Source organism: Argiope bruennichi, chromosome 8 (assembly GCF_947563725.1).
Source record: "Argiope bruennichi chromosome 8, qqArgBrue1.1, whole genome shotgun sequence".
Taxonomy (NCBI): Eukaryota; Metazoa; Arthropoda; class Arachnida; order Araneae; family Araneidae; genus Argiope; species Argiope bruennichi.
Window position 1 is genome coordinate 64,200,980 of NC_079158.1, and position 21,788 is coordinate 64,222,767.

Genomic DNA, 21,788 nt, shown 5'->3' on the forward strand with positions numbered 1-21,788 from the left:
CTTTGATTTTATTAGTTGTGAATTGTTCATATTCCAATTACCCGTTGTATTCGATAGTTCACACACAAATGCGTTAGTAGACGACTTGAAACCTTTCTGTTTTTTTAAATACTTTGTAATATTTTATTTAAAAGAACAAAATCTATACACATTTTTCATGGTTCTCTTTTGAAATTAATCAAAAGGTGTTCTTAATGAAGTTATTTCTTAAAGACGTAAGCTACTTTTAACTTTATAAATATTGACAATTCATGAGTTCGATGTATACATTATGAATACTTTTATTGTTTTTCAGGTATTTCGAACAACAGTTCTTCAGGATGCTACAGCTAAAACAATTAATTGGTAAAATAATTTACTTTAGCAGTTGATTTATATTTAATTAATAAATTTATTTAAATGATAATCGGGGAAAGATTCTTCTTTAAATTACGTTCCTTATGCAGTTTCGAAAATAAATGCCTGTCTTCAATTGTTTTCAACTGTTATTTGCAATCTAAGAATTATCTAATTAATAAAATTTTTTTAATATTTATTAAAATAAACAATATCTAATTTGAGGGGCATTGATGAAATATAAAAATTAATGTCAATTTTATTGTATTTAAAACATTTATTATAATATTTGTAAAAACTAAATAAAGCAAAACTTTCTAAAGAATAGTAAATTTTTTTTTTAAAATGAAGAATAGAAATATTGTTGCATAGATGTGGGATTTGAGAAAAATTTTGATAGAAAGAAAAGATTTCGGATGTAGTATATTTTCTTGAATAAAGACCAACAACCAATGGTACTTTATTTGTTTATTTCTTTTTATTACTAGGCTTTTCTAGACTAGATACCAATTTAGTACTTTCTGCTGAAAAGTATTATTCATTTCTTGTAAATATTGAAATTAATTGTATTCTTAATTTTAATTATATGTAAATATTCTGATATTTTAATTGATTTTTTTCAAAATTCAACTTTAAACTTTTTTTTAACTTTTAATATTATATTTAATCATGGTAAAACTTTGTGGATTAATATCAATCTCTACAGAGTCATGATCATAGAAAAGTAAAGCTTTCTAATAAAATTTATTGCATAAAAAGCCAAATTGGTAGAATTATTTATTTTATATGTAGCAAAATCATGTTTGATTATGATATTGATTCGTATTTAATTTATGATTTATGTTATTTAATTGATGAAATAAATACCATGCAGAATCAAATTATATGCTTACATGTTATCTGATTCAATCAGATTGATAACAACGTTATGTTATTTTTCCAAATTACATGAATATGTGCCTTTAAAATATATATTTAATAATAATGTTTTATTATAATTTTAGGATCCATTATTTCATCGTATTTAGGACCTTATAAAAGGTACTTTATTTATAAGCTTTTAATGTATTAAAATGTGTTTCTGTGATCCTTCAGGCTATTTTTAAAATTTCCTATTATATTTTTCAGCAATAAATTAGTTGTTGAAGACAAAGATGCCTGTATGATAATGTGCCCAGTACTTCTTTTACAAAAAATGAATAATAAGGTTTGTATTCTTTCTTCTTCATTTCTTATTGGAAAACCTTATACATTATAATAAATTGGTTTATCATTGCTAAAAAGTCTAAACTAAAAAGCAAAAATGATTTTAAAATTTTCATAGTATTTATGTTTATGTAGGAGTAAAAAATAAACATACATTCTTATGCAAATAATTAATTTTTCAAGATATATATATATAATTTTCTTTTTCAAACAAAAACAATTCTTCCAGTAATAAGCCATATTTATAAAATAGTGATATAGTGAATATTTATTTTGCAGTATGTTTCTCACATACTACAAAGTATATTATGACTATTTTTGTACAAGATTTGAATAAGAATCAATAAAGTGCTTAAATTTTTATATACTTGTTTTTGAATTTAACAGAATATTATATATATTATACATAAGCATAATATATATGTATTTTCCTTTTCATCATTATATTTATCACATTTTTTATTAAATGATGTTAAACAAAAAATAATAGTTTGCTCAAACTTTTATTGATTTTTTATAGATTATTTTATGATTTTATAGATGTTTTTATAGCTTTTTATGAATTTTTTATTTCATTCTCATAATTAAATTCCCTATTATATTAATTTGGTGTCTTTCAGAACATTTTCTTTCAAGTTTTGAAGATGATGTTTAAGCTGGCACCTATATTAAAAAGACTGCTTTTGCGCACCACTTTTATTATAGTTTTAAAAGTTGGGCTTTATTTGTCTAACAGTTTTTCTCTTTGCATTTAATGCTATTTCATTAGCAGAGTTTAAAATCATAAACATGCTTGAATGAGGTTATTTTGTATTGTCTTAACAAAGAATAGCACTTGTTTATTTAATGGTCCCCAGATATGATTTTTTTAGATGACACCAAAGTTGCCAAAGTATACATAATGCAACCATCTGGGCAAATATATTTCAGTTGCTTGGCAATAAAACCTGGGGGCTATTAAAGTAAACAAGTGTCCAAAGAATTGCAAAAAAACTTGAATGTTGCTGTTATTATTTTGCTAAAGTTTGTTAAACTTAACAGAATTTTGTTACTAAAATCTAAAACCTAACCTCCAAGCAAACCTAGTTATTAAAGTTTAACTAGATTTTGTTTGGAACCCTACCAAGAGAATTGCGCTCTGGATTCAAATAGAAATTTTCTTTCAGAATTTTCTTTCTTTATTTAATTAGCAGCTTTTAAAATGGCAAAGGCTTTTTTAATGTGTACATATGTGTTTTTAAAAGCATAATTCTAAAGTATTTGAATTATGCAATAAAATAACACTACATTAACTGCATGCATTTCCTCCTTTTTTTGTTAAAAGCTTACAATAAAGGCTCATATGCATGTCAACATCTAAAAATTAAATAAATTGTTTAATGTTGAATGTATGATGTTAAAAGCTTAAGTTGACTACATAAATTATTCATAAATCATAATTCATGCCATGAAACTAATATATGCCAAATTATATTGAAAGAGCATCATATTTCACTAACAAAAGGATTATTAATTAATTATAATCCTTTTGTTATAATTAATTGTTAATTCTTTCTTCCAGTTCAGTAACATATGCCTTTAATAATTATTGATGCCCACATATAAAATTTTAATTTTATATGCCTACAAATACGATTACTGTATGAATAATTTATAAATAAGTATTTATGAAAGTTTAGCTCTCATTATTTATCTTATGATGAGAATTAAATATGTGATTTATGAAAAATTAAATCATTTCAATTAATCTTTTGACAATTTGGAAAAGGATTGTTCCTAATAAGTATACTTTAAACTGCTGCATGTTCAGTTTTATTCACTAGTACAATGCTTACAATTATGTGATGGTGTAATTCATAAACACATTTTTAATTCCCAAAAAATGTTTCCTAGTTTAAGGTTTTGCATCAGTAAGAATATAAAATATCTGAAGTAACAGCTTATGATAAATCAAATTAGTTTTATAATATAATTTGATATGTTTAAAAATTGCTCACTTTTTAGCTTTTATTGTGATAAAATACTGAGGAAAATTTTTAATTTATATTTATTCACTTTCACAACAGTTGGTTTCTGTATCTTGCATGTAAAAAAATTCAGAATTTAAATTTTAATATATTTTAAATAAGATGTAAAAAATGCACAGCACTTTTTATAATAAATCTAAATATAATTACAGAATTAATCATTTTCTAAATTATAAAACAATATATTTTCTTAAAATCAAGAAACAATCTAATATAAAATTTGCAAAAATTAGAATGTTTCAAGATATTTGATCTTAATTTGAATAAATTCTTGTTTAGTGCTTTATAAAATAAGTGAAGATACAAAACCTTAAAGATAGCACACAAAAAATCTTGCAGCTCTCTAAAATTGCTGAGAATATGGGCAATTTTCTATTTGATAATTCAACCCTGTATTTTGTCCTTTTCATCATCTTTGAAATATCTTAGATGACAGAATAAATTAGTAAAATTAGTAATATTTAAAATTAATAAATAAAACTAAAACCATAATATTTAAAATTAGAAGCACTCAATCCAAAATGGTAAAATAGCTTAACATACATATTAAATATATATATATATATATATCAGGAGAGTGAGAAGTGTATCTCTCACTTCTTAGAAAAAAGAGGCTGCTAATATTTTTAACAATTTTTTAAATTGATATTTAATTAAAATAAGGAAATCTGGAAGAATTCAACAAAGCAAAAATTAGTTTGTGATAATTATATTTTTGGTTATTTACTTGTTCCATTACTTGAGTTTATCATTTATTTCAAAGTTAAAATTGCCTCTGTTAATTCATTAACTGCTGCTGTGTTATTAATTGTAAATATTTAATATTGTCATTCTTTCAAAGATGGATAAAAAAGGCTTTTCATGTTTTTATAATCAAGATATTTGATAAAGTTGATTCTATAAAACAATTGACGAATTTGCCAAAAAGAAAAAGAAAAACAGGACAAGATAAATATTTAATAAATTTAAATCAATGTAATTTAAACTGCCCTTTGTTAAATTGACTAATGACAATTAATCACAATGGTCTATAGCCAAAAAAATTTCAGACATCCTACTAGCCTTATGGTATTATAATTTGGCACTGCTGAGCAAAAGTCTAGCAATAAAAATTATGTTTTATCTTCAATTCCCAAACATTTTTTAAAAATGTTATTTTTTACTATCCTGTGTTCTTATTATAGTTTAAATATTTGTTATATATGTTTCTCATAATAGCACATTTTCTATCCCTGTTTATAAGTCATTGTCAATGAGGTAGGGGCTGTCAGATTTTAATCATATAAGATATATCATTCTGTGCTGTTATTTAATCTCTTTGTGAAATACAATATTATATACATATGAAAGATTTGCTTGCATTGTTTCCTCCAGTTTATCAGGGATCATATTTGGGATATTATGCCTCAAAAATGTGATAATAACATAATTAATTTGTTACATTTATAAGAATACATATTTATATTGCGAAAGTGAAATACTACTCCACTTGTAAGAACTACTTAAAATCTTTTTTGATTGTAAGAGGATGAAGCAAGCTCCCTCCCCAACACACAAATCAGTATGTAACAATTATTCTTCAATAGCTGAAAGAAAAAAGTACTCTATTAAGTTAAGTCTTTAAAAGTATAAATTTAATAACTGTCATTGAATTTTTTTTTCTTGCAACAGTGTTTCTATAAGTGAAGAATATAGTGAATGCTTTGATTATGATATTTCTTATGTTAAGCCATACTGCCTGAAAAATTAGAGCTGATTGATATTAACAGACTGGTGTAGGAATGTCAGACATGAAGTACTTGAAGATTCATAAAAAAAAGCGACTAAAGAAATGTAATATGCAACATAACATTATGCTATTATTTTTTATTTTAGAACATCTTGACAATTCAGGTTTTTCAAGTAGTTTGCATTATAATATGTGCATGTTTGTATCATTTGAGTAATAGTTATTATATTAAAACTGGGCCTTATCAAAATTTTCATCTTAATTTTCAAAGGGATCTAGTCAGAATCATAATAATAATAGGAACTGACATACTTCCTTTCTTACACTAATAAAACATTTGTGATTTGTTGACCAACCTTTTTATTTATTTATTCAAAAATGTTTAGATATTCTTATGAATTCAAATATTTTATTTTTGCATTTGTTTTGTGCCAAATTGTGTTTGAAAAATATAATGGGAGAGGAACTGCTAATATGTTCTATTTTATGAAATCATTTATTTTTACTTATTCCTTATCCTGGTCTATGTTAAAAAATGTATTAATTATCTACCTGGTCTATAGTTTAAAAATTACTTATCCGAGCAGATCAGACTTTTGCTGTTTGTATATAAACATTAAAATTTAATCTACGACTTCCGTTTATTAATTGTAGTATTTTAATAATATTTTTTTAAATTTTGTACCTGATTGCTGGAATGCATGTAATATGTTAAGCTTCAAAAGTGAATTATTTCTCTGTTTATTAGTTAAATGCACTTGTAGGTTCGATTCCCTATAAAGGGAAAAAATCTTAATTTCACAGTCAGATTATTATTAATTTGAGTTCTTATTGCTGTTGAAATTTTCTGCCCATCTAGATTCAATACTTTTTTTAAAATTTTGCATTGAGTTTCCAACAGCTCTTGCCAATTAACGCATATTCAATAAATCTATTTTATAACTCTGAGAAAAATTATATTAATATTTTTATTGTAATTATTTGGTAAAAAAAAGCACTTCCAGGTTTTATATATAATATAACTTTACGCATTAAATGTTTTAACTTTAGCAATGGACATATCCAATTTTATATTATTCATCTCAAAAAAAAAAAATTAGTATTACATAATTTATTTGCTTTTGTACTTTTACTTTATATTTTTTCCTACCTTCATATTGGAATTTGATTTAAAGGTTTAGATTTATTTTTTATTATCTGTGGTTTTCCAGAATCATATCAGCTATCTCATTGAAGAAACTCTGAGTTCACATCATGAGCAATATGGCTGTTCATCAGTATCTCTCTTGACAATGTGGTACTTATGGAATGATGAGTTTCAAACTGCACTTCAAGAGGTAACTTTTTTAATTTTATACTGAAAGCAAGGGTTATAATTTTGCAGATTATATTTATATGATGAACTAATGCAGAAAAAAATCACAATACTAACTTGATTTTAGATATTGAATGAAAGCTGTATAAAAAATAGTTTTGTATTTTTTAATCAAATAACTGATTATGTTTACTTTTTAAAAAATTGTTCGTACTAATGAAAATTTTATATCAGCTCATTACAAATATATTTTTGTTATTGCTAATAATATTTTATATAGCTGTTGACATTTAATATATTTCAATCTATAATAACCTGATTAGATTATAAAGTTTGTTGACGATATAGGGTGTTAATGATTCTACTTATTAAATTCTTTTATGCATTTTATTTAATTCTATAAAAACAATCATCTATCTTTCATAAATTTTGATCACAAGAAAAAAAAATTCCTAATTAATATTTAAGAACCATATTTGCATTGAAAACCATTCTTAGTAACTTTATAAAATTTCACTGTTTTTTGTAATGTATTCTACTCTATTTACAATTTAAACATTTAAAAAAAAATATGGAACTAATTGCTAACCTTGTTACTTGTATGCACGTGGAGTAAGATAAGATTTTTTTAAAATCTTTCTCTGGTCATATTTAATTTTTAAAAGATAAAATAAATAATTTAAGGTTTTATCACTGTGTTATTTCATAAAACTAGTGTTTAACGTTGTGTCTTCAATGCTTTACCACAAATATTACTTAAATGTGTCTTTATGTTATTATCTCTGGATAATTTCTGTCAGTTTGTATTGAACATTAGATGAAAATGTCATATCCCATATTGAAATATATGTTCATATATTTTAAATCCCAAAGAAATCTTGTTCGAAATATCAATTCAGTTATAGTTTTATATATATATATATCAATCTGTATTTTTTTATTCTATTTATTCTATTCATGCTTGTAATCCAATCTATACATCAAAATTACTATTTGCCTTCATGCAACATTTAGGGATATAGATCATCAAATGAATATAAAAAATATTTTTATATCACATTTTCAAGATGACATAAGAAAAAGTGAATATCATAATAAAATATTTGTTTACTTTAGAGGTCAAAGTCAAAATATTTTTTTAAATTATTTCTTTGTTTTGCAATTTCTTGTGATGATTAATTTTTGCTGTGCTTAGGATTATTATCTTTTTATTATTTATTTTAGATTTTTTTTTGTGGAAAATTGTTTGTGCAAATTGTTTTTTGAAAGGTAAAAACAGTGTGTAATCAATTTATAATAATGAACCAGCTGTCTTTAGTAACCAGCTGGTTTGTCAGGAATATTGTGTTTAATTTCAGTTAAATCTTTTGCACATAACTTCGTGATTCCCTTAATTAACTACTTTTTTTAATCAAATTGGGAAAAACATTAAACCATGTTGTTTGATATTGTAACTGACTTAGAAAGCTAAGTAGTGAAACTGACATATGCCTTAAAAATATGCAAAATGCAATTAAAAAAAATTAAGGTAGCATTTTTTAGAATTTCTTTATATATGTTGCTATAAAAAAAATTAGAGAATGCAGGGGTGTTTGTGCTCCGGGGAAACCCCGGAATTCCGGAGATTTTGAACTTCGATACCCGGAAATTCCGGGGATCGTCGTTCAAAAGGAAGTAAGAATAATAATGAATAATTTATTTTGATCTGGGTAATTTTGTTTGCTTTGAAAGCAGAAAACGCAAGGTCAATGTGTGTGGTGAACACTTTTCCTTTCTTTCTCCAAAGACAGTGATAATGCGTGAAAAGGGGGGGGGGACTTCTTTTTTGTTCTTTCCTTATTGCGAGTTATGACTCATTCCCCCGTTTCTCGGACATTCTCTTCTGGATTCTTTTCGGCAAGTAGGCGCGGCAGAAAAAAAAGGGAGAGACTTCGTTCGACCAGATGTGCGATAACGTGACTCTGGGTTCAAAGGTCTTATCTCTCCGGGCTTGGCGCCAATAAGTAGAGAAGGGGGATTTTTCGCCGTATTAGCTATTTGTCATTGATCGCTTCGCAACTTTTTTTTCTCCGCTGTGTAAAATTTTCGTTTCATTTATTGATGCACGTGTAAATTTTTCGTTTCGCTTATTGAAATATTTTTTTATTTATGTACGCAAGAGAATTTCACTTTGAAATTTCAGCATATGAAGCAGAAATTACCCCTTAAAAATTCATATCTAATTAGTTTTACAGCATTAGATCCACAGCTAAGAGGTAAAACCAGTACAATATTAGCTTTTGAAAAATTATCATCTTTTATGTCCCATATTTTTAGTGATAATGAAAAGTCAAAAGTAGAAGCTGAAATAAGGTTATACCAGAGTGATATTGATATCACCAAAGAAATGCTCTACACATCTGATGAAAGTGGAAATCAAGTCAAGTGTACAATTGATAAATATTGGTCTAAAGTTTTTAATTTAAAAGATGATTTCACAAATGATTATAAGTATCCTACATTGGCTAAATTGGTCAAAGCCTGCCTTAGCTGCTTCCATGGCCCATTAGTGGAAAGTGCATTCAACTTAATGGATACACTTGTCACTGACTATAGAACCTCTCTTAAGATTGATTCCCTAGATGCAGTGCAGACTATTAAATATGATTTAATGACTTCTAAAGAAACCTCATGGGAAAAATATGGCTCAAAAAATCCAATGACTGATCCAATTCACAAAGATCTCTTACTGAATATGAACAGAAGTTGGAAAACATATCAAGAGGACTTAAAAACATGTATTTCAGATGAGTCACCTATAAAAGTCTCTGAAAAACCTTCTACATTAGCAGAAAAGCAAACTGCTTCTACCTCTGCATGTGCTGTTCTCGAGGAAATTTCTTCAACTGTAAATGAGGAAAATAAAAGTCAACCTTCCTTCAATTATGAAGTTCACCACAAAAGAAAGACAAGCCCACAAACATCAGAAAATAAAAAAAAAGCAGCAGAAATTAGATAATTTTTTTAAAAGAATTAATTCAGGTAATTTAAAATATTTGCATAAAATGTAGTAATTTATATGTTTGAAAATTTATGGTTATTAATTTTGCAAAAAAAGTAATTCATTGAACTTTTATAATTAGGTCATTCAATACTTCATAATTGTAATTTTTCATTTCTCTCCCCCCCTCCTTCTCAAAACTCCAAAATGCCGGTAGTAAGTCCGTAAAAGTTTCAGGGGATTTTTTGGGGTCCCACAAACACCCCTGAGAATGTCAACATTTGCTTGATTTTGTTTTTAACAGTAACATATATGAATGAAATTTCAAAAAAATGTTTCATGAAAAGTATCTTTGTAGAATTTCTAATAAGATTTTAATCTATGACATCAGAAATTGTTCTGTCGAGGTTGTTTTAATTTGCAACTGCAAACAAAAAATTAATTTTAATCAGAAATTTAATTTGGGACATTTATTTCTCAAAAGAACTAGCTTTTAAATCTTTATAATGCATTTTGGATAAGAAATTCGATAATTAGAAAGTGCATAGGTCAGTGTAAGATTAATAAAAGTTTGAAGTAATGTCTTAAATGTTGGCAAGATTTTCTTTAAAAAAAAACTTTCTTTGAAATTGCTTCAGTTACTTTAATAATTTTCATTAGTCATTTTGCAAAATATTGAATTAGATCTAAACTTGGTTTTACATTTTTCCAAAATAATGGATGAAAAAATCCTTGATTAGTTTCATTTTTATAAATATAAAGTAACTTTTGTGATCTTAAATTTTAGTCTTCAAATACTGATTCATTTAAAGAATATCATTTATTATCCTCTGCATTTTAGATTAATCAAGTTTGGAAAGTATTATCTAAATTTGCTCTGATTTTTAAAAGTATAAATCCATTACTTACGTTTTAATTTTTTTTACAGGGTTGTGAGATTGCAGATATCATAGAACATTCCCAAAGCATTCTAGAACTTGTTATCTCCCATCTATTAGACATTGTCATACTTTGTGATGAAACATTTTTGAAAATTCAATACACAAAAAACAAATCTCATCAACTTCATAAATCTGAGAGCTCCTTTAATCAATCAAAAAGACATCCTTTTGATAAATACAGTGAAAAACACATTATTTTTAAGCAATCATCAAATAAAATTCCTATTGGTATTCAATACAGTAGCCGTCATTTTTCACCTACGCAATCACATTACATATCTGGAGAACAAAATGCTTTAGGTGAAGAGACAAATGATGAAAGTTTGGAAAATGATTGCCATGAAATATCTGCACTAACAGATGCATTAAAAAGTTCAATGTATTCTGTGGTTGAAAAATTGAGCCATGGAGCTTCTGAATTTACAAACTTAATATACAAGACATGGATAAACCAAGTTGAGACTTCGAATTCTTTCAAGTAAGTAATTTCATATGAAAATTTCCAATTTTATGAAACCAAATTTCATTTTCCTGAGCATCTGTGCATTAATATTTTATAGATTTAATATTGATGGTATAGTTATTTGTCCTGTTACTTTGCCAAGCTCCTATTCTACAGTTGTTGATGGATTAATAATCAAATCCAGTATTAGATATCTTCATGATCAAGATCTGAATATTGAAAAAAGCAGAGCTTTGGTAATTATTGATGTTTAATGCTAAGCACTTTGCACAAATTTTGCAAAAATTATGCTTTTATTTTATAAAATGATAAGTTTATACAAGAGTTTGATGAAAATATTTAATAATTTATTTACTGTTTATATCATTAATTGTATGTCTAAACTCACCAAACAAAATGCAAATGAATTATGTGTTATTTTAATTTTCTATTTTTAGCAAGACTTTTAAATTTTTTGAATAAATTTTAAAGTTATAAGTTGTATAAGGAAATATGTTATAAGCTTAAAACAGTATATAAATGTATATTAGTTTCAAACTAATATAAGTTATTTTTTAACTTATATAAAGAATTTACATAAGTGCTTTTTAAATTAAAAAAATACTTATATAAGTTCCAAAATAAATAAACAGACTTGTCTCTTTCGCAAATTTATATCTATAATACACTCGTCCCTTCCTTGTATTCTATCTCCCAAAGTCTGCAAAAATGATAGCATTTTTTTATGTAAAATATTTCCTAATTTCAATTTTTTTATATTTTTTTACATTAATATTAGTGCATTGGTAATAAGCAAAATTTAATAAATAAGGAAATAAAATTTTACATAAAATAATTTGATAAAAATTTAGTAATACAAACTACTGAACAAAGCCAAAGGTCTCATATCTTGTTATAATAAGTAAAATTTATAGAAGAATACTAATATGATCATTATTTTTGAAGATGCACAACAATTTAGATTTTTCTTACATTTCTGCCTACAAAGAAATGCATTTTTTCCAGAAATGAATTGCTTTTTTTAAAAATATGTGTTCACTAATAAAATATTATTTTGACCTAGATATTTTCATCGATTTTATTCTGAATAATTTATTTATAAATTTAAAAGCATTTTAAAATCAAAAATTAAGTTGTGTTATATTTTATTCTTGTACTTTGTTAGATTAATTTTATTGTATATTTATTTTATAGATTATTCAAGGAAGCATTACTTTTGAATTTACTCACTTGGGATATTCTCAAAATGTGTGTGTCACTTTAAAGAAGTCCTCTGAACAGTTGAAAATATCAGCAAAAGATGAATGGATCCAAAAATGTTGTGATCTTCTCTTAGATGTAATTGATTTGCCTTTTAATTTTTCTTCATTGTTTTTATCATTATATTATTGAATGAAGTTATCAGGTTTCATTGCTAATTGTATGTTTTCTATTTTCTGTTCAAAGAAGCGTACATTAAAAATTTCTGTACAATTAAACCTTACAAATTTATATTATTATTGTTTTCTGCTTGATGCTGAAAGTTAAAATTTTCAGAATTAGATTATCAAATAATTAATGCCACAGATGTTGTAGATACTATAATTTATTTTGAAATTTTTGTCAAAAAAATTAGTTATGTAATTATGCAAATCAAAAGTACCTGGAAATATTATATGAAATAGAAACAGCATTTATATAAAATAATGCTGTTAGCCAGAAAAAAAAGAAAAAGCAAAGAAGTAAGTTAAATTAATTGAATAATTGCTGTTAAAAGATTTTCAATCTGTATGAAAGCAATGCAATTTGATGTTAAAATAATAAATTATACTTAAAATAACAAAAATTGTTTTCATGCATACTGAATGTCATACATTAATTACATACTGTTTATATAAATAAATCTTTTTTTAATATAATATTGAGAAAAATTCATAAATTGAATATTTAAAATTTTCTAATATACTTTTAAGCCAATCGAAATTGCCATGTCTGTATTCTCCATGTACATAGTGCTAACTAATTATGTAAAATTGCAAAAACTATTTATTTATTGGGACAGATACTTAGTAAAATAAGGCATACTTAAGTTTGCCTCTTGTGAATTTTTGTAAATGTCTTTTCTTATAGTATGATATCTTAATATCATACTATATATATATTCTATTTTATTTTGCTTTCATTTTCATAGAAGTTGATTTTCTGGAAAGTATTTAACCTAATTTTTGTTTAAAAAAATAATCAATTTAAGAGATGAATGAACTGAATTATATATATATATATATATATATATATATATATATATATATATATATATATATATATATATACATATATATATTCATTTAATTAGCTTTTCTGGAACTCAATTTTTAAATCCTTCCTTGAAAACTAAAAAACAGAAAAATGTCCTGTAAGAATTCGAAAATAGCTTATAAGATGATGATAAAATCTTAAAAATAAGTATTTGTTACTTGAAATGTTGAAGATTATTAGCTGAATGATTTTATGGATTTATTGATTATTTTATGCTCAATACTTTATATAAAACACGAATTTTTAACTAAGTATTTGTATTGTTGTTGTTTTCAGTTAGAAATAAATTGTTTACTTGTAACTGGAGAAGTAGATCCTGCCATTACAAGTTTTTGTTCTACCAATTCAATATTTTTGTTGCCTTGTATTTCTTGGACTTTTCTGCAAGACCTTTGTGTGGCTGTAAATGAAACACCTTGTGTATACCTTTTAGAATGTGAGCATGTAAGTCCTATCTCTATTCTTTTGTTTCAAGTTTTAAGTGTTGGAGTTTTATTAATATTTTTATTTGCATTATTATAATACCTTTGCTATCCTATTTTTTATATGAATTTTATTTACCTTATGATAAAATTCATGCTTCATAAGAAAAATGAAAATACTCACATTAGAAACATGCTTTCATACATTAATATATAATATTCTATTAGCATAAAATCACTTATTATTTAATAAATTTATCCTATATTCAGATGAAAGTCTTATCTTTTCTAAGATTTTTATTTTTATCAAGCTTTCTTTTATCTTATCAAGATTTTCTTTTATCAAAGAATTATTTTTTATAATCAAGAATCTTTTGTGTTCAGTAAGGAAGCAAGGTTATTTGTTGTTTGGGGCACAGTATAATTATTCCCTTCCCCCACCCCATTCTCATCATTGGTTTAATAAGATTAAATTGCACTTGCAACACAGATTTATTTGATCTCTTTTCATATTTGATATTTTAAAGTGACATAAATGCATTAATGTTTTTATTGCCATGATGTCCACAGGCAGGAGCTAAGGGCACCTATCCCCCCTTCTTTTCTGCACTCTTCTACCTGATGGCATTTGGGCTTTTCTTAATTATCATTCCTTCTTTTTTTACCAGAAATATGAATGTGTTTGTTTCTAGTATAAAGGGAACAATATTTCATATGATCATTTCTTATATTGCTTGCTCCATTTCTTAATTAACAAAATGAAAAAGATATTTTTTTAATTGAACAATATATTTTGAGCTTTTAAAAAATGAATGTGTTCCTGTTGATCTGACAATTAGTCAGGTTAGTTTTATCTCAAGTGTTTTGATTTCAATTAAAATTGCAAACCAATAATGTAATGATAATGTTTCAAACCAATGATATAGACATTGGGGAAGGTTAAGATGTTCATGCTGCTTATTTAATAAGGGTGCTGTGAAAACAATTTTGCTATTATTCCAAGTTTTTAATGCCATAGTCAGTGAATGGAAACTAAAGAGGATAAAAATTAGATACTGTGCTCTGGATGTCTTTCAACCTTAATTTGTCACTTTTGCAAACCCAAATTGTAAACTGTTACACATATTTTTCCAGTACTTTAATCAGGTTTTAAATAATTTTAAAAAATCCTCTGTTTATAGTATTCTTAATCTAACTAAAGTAAGATTTCCAAACCAGCTAATCATTATCACTCTTTTTCATTTTGCTTTGAGTGTTAGTGGAGATCGAGGAATGCTCAAATATTAAAAATGGTTTTTCTTTTCTTTTCAAATATTCAATCATTTGAATTATCTAAAAAAATATATCCCACTTATGATACTTTTTCTGAAAACATTTTTTTATGATAATGATTATCTCAGTTGTAATTTTTTTGTCCTATAATTGTTTTTCATATATCCTATAATTATCTTATTATTATTCTTATTTCTAATTTTATAATTCAAATTTCACAATGCACCTAAAATTTGATAAAATAATCAAAAATTCTATTAATATTCAGAAATATATTTATTGGTTAAACTTTTCGTGAATAATGATGCATATAGGTGCATTTTATTTTTTGATGTATTCTAATTGCCTCAAAATTAAAACTAAACCTTTTAACTTATTCCAATATTCTTTCATAAATGAACTTACATTCCAGAATAATATTCTTACACATTTTCAGAATTACTATTTTTAATTTCTGAATTTTTATGTTCATATTTTAGTTTTAATAATTTTCTATGAATTCATTTCAGATTCCATTTGAATATTTAAACCAAATATGCCAGTAATATTTATAAAATAATAAAAAATAATATTCATATACTGAATTAATACCACTTGCAGGGTTAAATTCTTAGGATCTTTATCAGAAGAAATTAGTGTCAATAATGGAGTCAGGCAGGGTGATTCTTTATCCTGTCTTCGTTTTAACATTGTTTTAGAGAAAGTCATAAGAGATTTGGGAATTAACATCAGAGGCAATATATTTCAAATTCAACACAAATTTTGGCCTATGCGGATGATATTGACATCATTTCAAGAACTGTTTCCGCATTAAAAAGATGCTTTTCATTTTTTAGAGCATGCTGCTAATAGCATGAGACTTATCATAAACATCGAAAAGACCAAATATATGCCTGTACTAAGTAATGGAACCTCCCATGAATTCCATCTAGAAATTGGTTCCCACAAATTTCAGGTTGTCCAAAGTTTTACTTGTATTGTTTCTATAGTTACTGATGACAATAGCATAGTCAAGGAGATTCAAGGTCGTCTAATGAATGCAAATAAAGCCTCTTATGGACTAAAAAGATTTTTTAAATCCTCAATACTATCAAGAAATACAAAATTTTTATTATATAAAACCTTAATTAAACGAATACTTACCTATGGGTCAGAAACCTGGACCCTGACCAAAGCTGGAGAAAATAAAATAAGCTATTTTCAAAAGAAAAATTCTGCGAGCCATTCTTGGTGGCATCGAAATTAACAATGTTGGGAGAAGAAGATATAACTTCGAGCTATATAAAATCTATAGAGAGCCAGATATTATAAAGTTCATAAAAATAAATTGGATGAACTGGACGGCTCATATATTTAGAACGGATGATGATTCCATATTTAAAAAAAATCATTTACATAAATCTCTAACAAGTAGGGAAATGGGTAGATCCAAAATTAGATGGATGGAGTCAGTGGAGGCAGACTTCCTGGCTATCCAAGAAAGAAACTGATGCACAATTGTCAAAAGTAGAATGCGATGGAACAGAATTCAGAGGAACACACTGGCTCATCCAGGGCTGTCTAGCCAAATATGATGAGGATGATATTGAATTAATTTTTCATGGTGTTAAACTTTAGATTTTGATTTCAAATTTCTATAAAACTTCTTAATTTTGCATGTGAGAGACAATGTTTTGTGTATGAAGGATGGAAGAGACTGAAAATTTCTAAATTAGTTTTACAAAAATTAGTATTTTTAAAATTACTTTATTATTAAAGAAAAAAAAATATGTTAAATTGACAAATGCAGATATAGCTAAAGTGAAATCTTATTTCATCATTCTCTATTGAAATATTTTTATTATCATTATATTCTAATTATTTTTTATTGGAAGGGGGAAAAAAAGAGTATTTTTATCATGTAAATAAAAATTAACAAAGTAAAAAATTCCTTTTGGGGAGGAGGGAGGTTTCTGATAACCCAGAATGCTAAGAGAGGTTATTTATAATTTATTATTGCAATAAATGAATAAATAGTAGAAACGCGATGTAACGAGAAATATCAATTTATCTTGGACAATATGTTTTGAAGTTGATTATCATTCAGCCTATTGAGGCAGATCACCATCAGCAACACATGTAACAGTGTGCTTTTCAATTGTGATTTCAATTTCTTTAATTTAGCCTCTATTATTTAAGCACAATTTTCTACTAAAAAAAGATCCACTAATTGTTGACATTCCCAAATTATTTGCTTTCGTTCAATTTTTTGCATTCAAATATCGACTGTTTTTAAGTTATGTATAATAATTAAGTATTAAGTTACAATATAGTCCTACATTTAACTTTGAAGAAATTCCTGCTAACAGAATATAATTCAAATAATAAAAGTGTGAAAATGATTTCCTGGGTTACTCAGAAAAAATCCTACTTCCAACGTTTGTTAATAAATTCATCTTATTTTTAATAATATATTAACACGTTATCAAAACTAAAAAAACATAGTTCACAATAGTTTTAAAAGGAGATGAAAGGGGATAAACAAATTTCTATTGGTAGAAGCAGATATACATAGAAGCCAAAACAGTAGAAACTAATTATGATTATTATATTGCTTACTCTTTAAAATGATGAATCAACATTTCTTATCTCTATTTCATTCAGTTGAAAAGGGATTCCGTATCTTGATGCTGTCTTGTTCCTACGAGTCTCTTATCTTATTTGTACCTGACTTTTGCAGTAGTATATATATATATATTTTCAGTTTTCATGCATAGAACTTGCACATTATAAATTGAAAAATTCAATTATAGAAATTGCCTAACAAATGTAATGTATTAGGCAAATAAGACTCAGTTATTTTGCTACTGATTTGTATTCTGTCTTTTTTTTTTTTAACTGTGTATCTTCAGAATTTAATATGAAATTGGTCTTTTATCTTATTTCCGTTACATTTGAAGTAGTTATGATTTATAAATATGCCTTTTTGTATTTTTATACAGGAAAATGTCATTTCAAACTTAACTATAAAAAAATGGGATTTTGGACAAGATGAAGTGAAAGATGAAGACTTTTATGTTCATATTAGGATTTTTACTCCTCATGAAGCTGTAAGCTGTTTTCATTTTATTTAAATTTGATAATTTACTTTATTATTGTATCAGTATTAAATTTTCATTTTTTTTTTCGAATATAAATATTAAATTTTCATGTTATGTGAAAAATATCCCTAAAAAATTTTATAAAACATTAACTTTAGAATAATCTAAATATGCCTTAAAACCAGTGTACATATAAAAAAAATTTTAAATTAGAACATTTTTCTGGAGTTCAAAATGTTTTAATTAAGTTCATTTTATTTTTCAATACAAAAAAAAAGTCTTGTTTAAAGTCTTGATAGCAAATATTTCTTTGAGAAATCTGGCTCTTACATAATTCAAAAATTATTCAAAAGTGATGTAGAAATTACACTAAAATATCAATTCTTTTAGTTTGCTATAGCAAAAATGTAATAGATGTACTTAGAATTATAAAATTTGATTAATATATTATTTGAAAACAAAGAAATTTTTTTCCCCAATGGTATGGTCAGAAATTGTCATGATGAATGTAAATGCTATTGATAACAATTTCAATGGTTCTTTATTGTTCTATAATTGTGTATAGAATAAAGCAATCTCAGTCAATTATTTTTACTTTTCTGTATAGCAGCACTGGATGCTTTTAAGCACCTTTTATGTATGTACAATGTTTATGAAAAAAACTGGATTCCTATTTATATGCAAAGTTAGAATTAGCTTCCGTAACAATGTATGGTATAAAGTAGTCAATTTGTATAAAGTAGCAATCATATGATGTAAGTTGTTCTTCTCCCTCCTCTAAAAGGTATCACATATTTTCATACACAAGAATTGATTCCTCTGAGACATGATTATTATGTTGGCCTAGGCAAGAAATTCTCATAATGCTTGACTCTTTAGGATGGTTTTATATTATTATGGAAAATCCATCCAATAGGCATACAGCAAGGAGTTCAATAAGCTTGATAAGAATTAATCATGCTTTTTCTTTTCACAAGAGTGCTTAAAAACACAGCTGAAGCATACACTTAAGGCAGTACTTGCAGAAAGCATTGACATACCAGCAAGCAGTGAAACATTATTAAACAACTATAACAGCACACTCCATGATTAATATTCCAGAAGAAGAAATATAATAGAGTCAAGAATCTAAGTAAATTTAATTTATTGGCACCAAACATTTTATCTGTTGCAAGTTCCAAAATTTATGAGAAATCTAATATTTCCCTTGCAGTGTTTAAATTTCTAAAATTTCATTTTTGCAAAGCAGTTACAATGAAGAGAAAACTAATGCATTTGCATTATTAGGGCAGTATTCAGTATATGCCGCTTTTTAAATGTGCTATATTTTGATTTATATATGTTGTATTTTAAAGAAACTAGTAAAAAATCCTCCTCTCTGTCTCAAGTAGTTTATTTTGGTTTTTAGCTACCATACTTTTAGTGATTTATTGTATTTTAAAGGCTAATTTTAGAATAATCATAATAGTTTCCCATTCCTCGCCTTTGTATGATTTGTGAAATATTTGTTATGAACTCTATGAAAGAAAGACAATTAACAACAACAACAATAACAGTATGTTCAATTTTGATCACCTGGTTATAAACTTTAATTTTCCTTTCAGAGTACTTTATTATCTAAGTAATTTTTCAAATTTATTTTTGAAGAGAGTTCCTTTACTTTTATATTTACTCTTCAACTTCAGATTTCCTTATCCGGCACTTTTATATGTTTTAAATGTGAAGTATCATTAATTTATGGGAAATTCTGTTCTTTCTATTCTTTAGAAAAAAATAAATACTATAGTATTGTGCCATCCAAATGAACTTGTCCTGACCAATAAAGGGCACCAATTCTGGCATCTAGCATCACGTTTATACTTAGCCATGAAAGAAAATCAGTTACTTCCTGGTGGAGGAAAAACAGAGAAATGGTGTTCAGATTTTTTACAGAAATTTCATACCAAAAATGGTAAGTATTTACCTTCAGTGTTATTTAGATATGTATTAATTGGATAATATATATTTGTGACAGTTACTTACATTGATGATATAATAAAATCCTTAATCTGAAGAGCTTGGACTTACTTCTATTTAACAAAGCCCTGACTCAGGTATTTTTAGGCACATAGCTAAAAGATAATTCACTCCCAGCTGCTTATATGGATAGAACGGCTTCATTCTATTTTCATGCATGAAAAATTCACCCAAGTTTGAAGGCACTAGAATCTTTCTTATATTAACCAACCTCAAAGAATTAAATTGGTTACAAACATGTGGAGTATCTAGCTAGAAGCAGAAGTGAAATGGTATTGACAGATTTCTATTCTGGTGGAATGCATCTTTAAAATAAATTAGCAACTTGCATTCATTGAAAGTTGTCATCCAACCTAAAAAATGTTTTTGTATAGTAAAATTTTTTTACAAAAAACCCTCAAAACAGAATCGAGTTAAACACTAAAAAACTTCACCATGAAAATATTATGTATTGATATTTTATTATGTATGCAATACATAATATTACCTCAATATTATGTATTGAGATAGATCCTTTTAGTAATGTCAGAGAGAGTAATGAAATTAAAAAGCAAATAATACATTTTCTTAATATAATTGTTGAACTCATTGATACAAAAATGTATTTTACCTGTTTAAAATTATAGTATGTTATGTATATGCTTATACTATTTGATTTATTGTATAAGATACTGTGCATACTGCAGTGCTTACTATCTAACAGATTTAATAAATTACTATATTTCTACATTTAATAAAATTTTCTAAAGAAATTTATTGATGTTTAAGCATTGATTTCTTATATATGAAAAATCAGTTTTACCTATCAAAGATTATACACTATTTCTTGCTTCTCAAGAATTTTTATAGGCCAATACATTTTTGATAAGCATTACTAGAAGTGACTTGTACTTATTAGAAATGCAAATCTATTTTTAAATGACCAAACTAATATATCAGACAAATATCTGATCTTTAAACAAAAAGAGGGGAAAGTGTTGCTTCTGATAAATATATATTTCACTGATAAAATAATTATCATAAATTCTTCTCATGAATGAATCTATAGATAATTGTTAGATAGTTATTTACATCAAATATCTCACAAATTCTTGAATTTCAATAAAGGCTCTTTGAAATTTATTTGAGTTTGAGCCATTTTTCTAAAATGTGAATAACTGAGTATTTGTGTTAAATGAATTTTTTTACTCATTTTAGATAATGAGGAAAGGATCAAAATAGCCATTCAAAAAGGATTTTTGAATTATTTTGAAATCCTACAAGAAAAAATGAAAAGCTCCAGTGAAATAAATTCTGAAGATTCATTAGATGAAATGCAATCAAAAATACAAGCATGGAAATCTGCAATGGCCCTGGTCCTTGTTTTACTTCAGTGTGATTGTTTAATTGTAAATGGTTGTGATGATACGATTTTCAATGAAAATTTAATTGGATTTTTATGAATAAGAATGCTTCTTCCTAGGTATTCTTCCCTCCATATATAATATTTCAACTAAATCATTACTGATCACTGCACTGTAAATAAAACATTATGTTTTTTTTATGAATTTTTACTCTTAGATTTTTTATTATTTATTACTATGTATTCATAAGAATTTCTGATAGATAAATAATGGATGCATTTTTCAGGCCAAACAAATTAAACAAAAATTACCATGACATTATTAGCTAAATTATTGTATTTTATTTTGCAATGTTCTGTCAGA

At 25.7% G+C, this 21,788-nt stretch overlaps 1 protein-coding gene across 1 annotated transcript; it reads left to right on the top strand.

Annotated features, from left to right (window-relative positions):
• The first annotated feature begins 69 nt into the window (after positions 1 to 69).
• On the top strand, positions 70 to 21,590 carry LOC129981241 (Bardet-Biedl syndrome 12 protein homolog). Its single transcript, XM_056092001.1, has 12 exons — positions 70 to 215; positions 296 to 345; positions 1,341 to 1,377; positions 1,465 to 1,543; positions 6,510 to 6,635; positions 10,522 to 11,012; positions 11,095 to 11,233; positions 12,192 to 12,335; positions 13,569 to 13,736; positions 17,968 to 18,075; positions 19,834 to 20,017; positions 21,280 to 21,590. Exons 2-12 carry the CDS (start codon positions 321 to 323, stop codon positions 21,522 to 21,524), a joined length of 1,746 nt encoding a protein of 581 aa, XP_055947976.1. The 5' UTR covers positions 70 to 215; positions 296 to 320; the 3' UTR covers positions 21,525 to 21,590.
• The last annotated feature ends 198 nt before the right edge of the window (positions 21,591 to 21,788 follow it).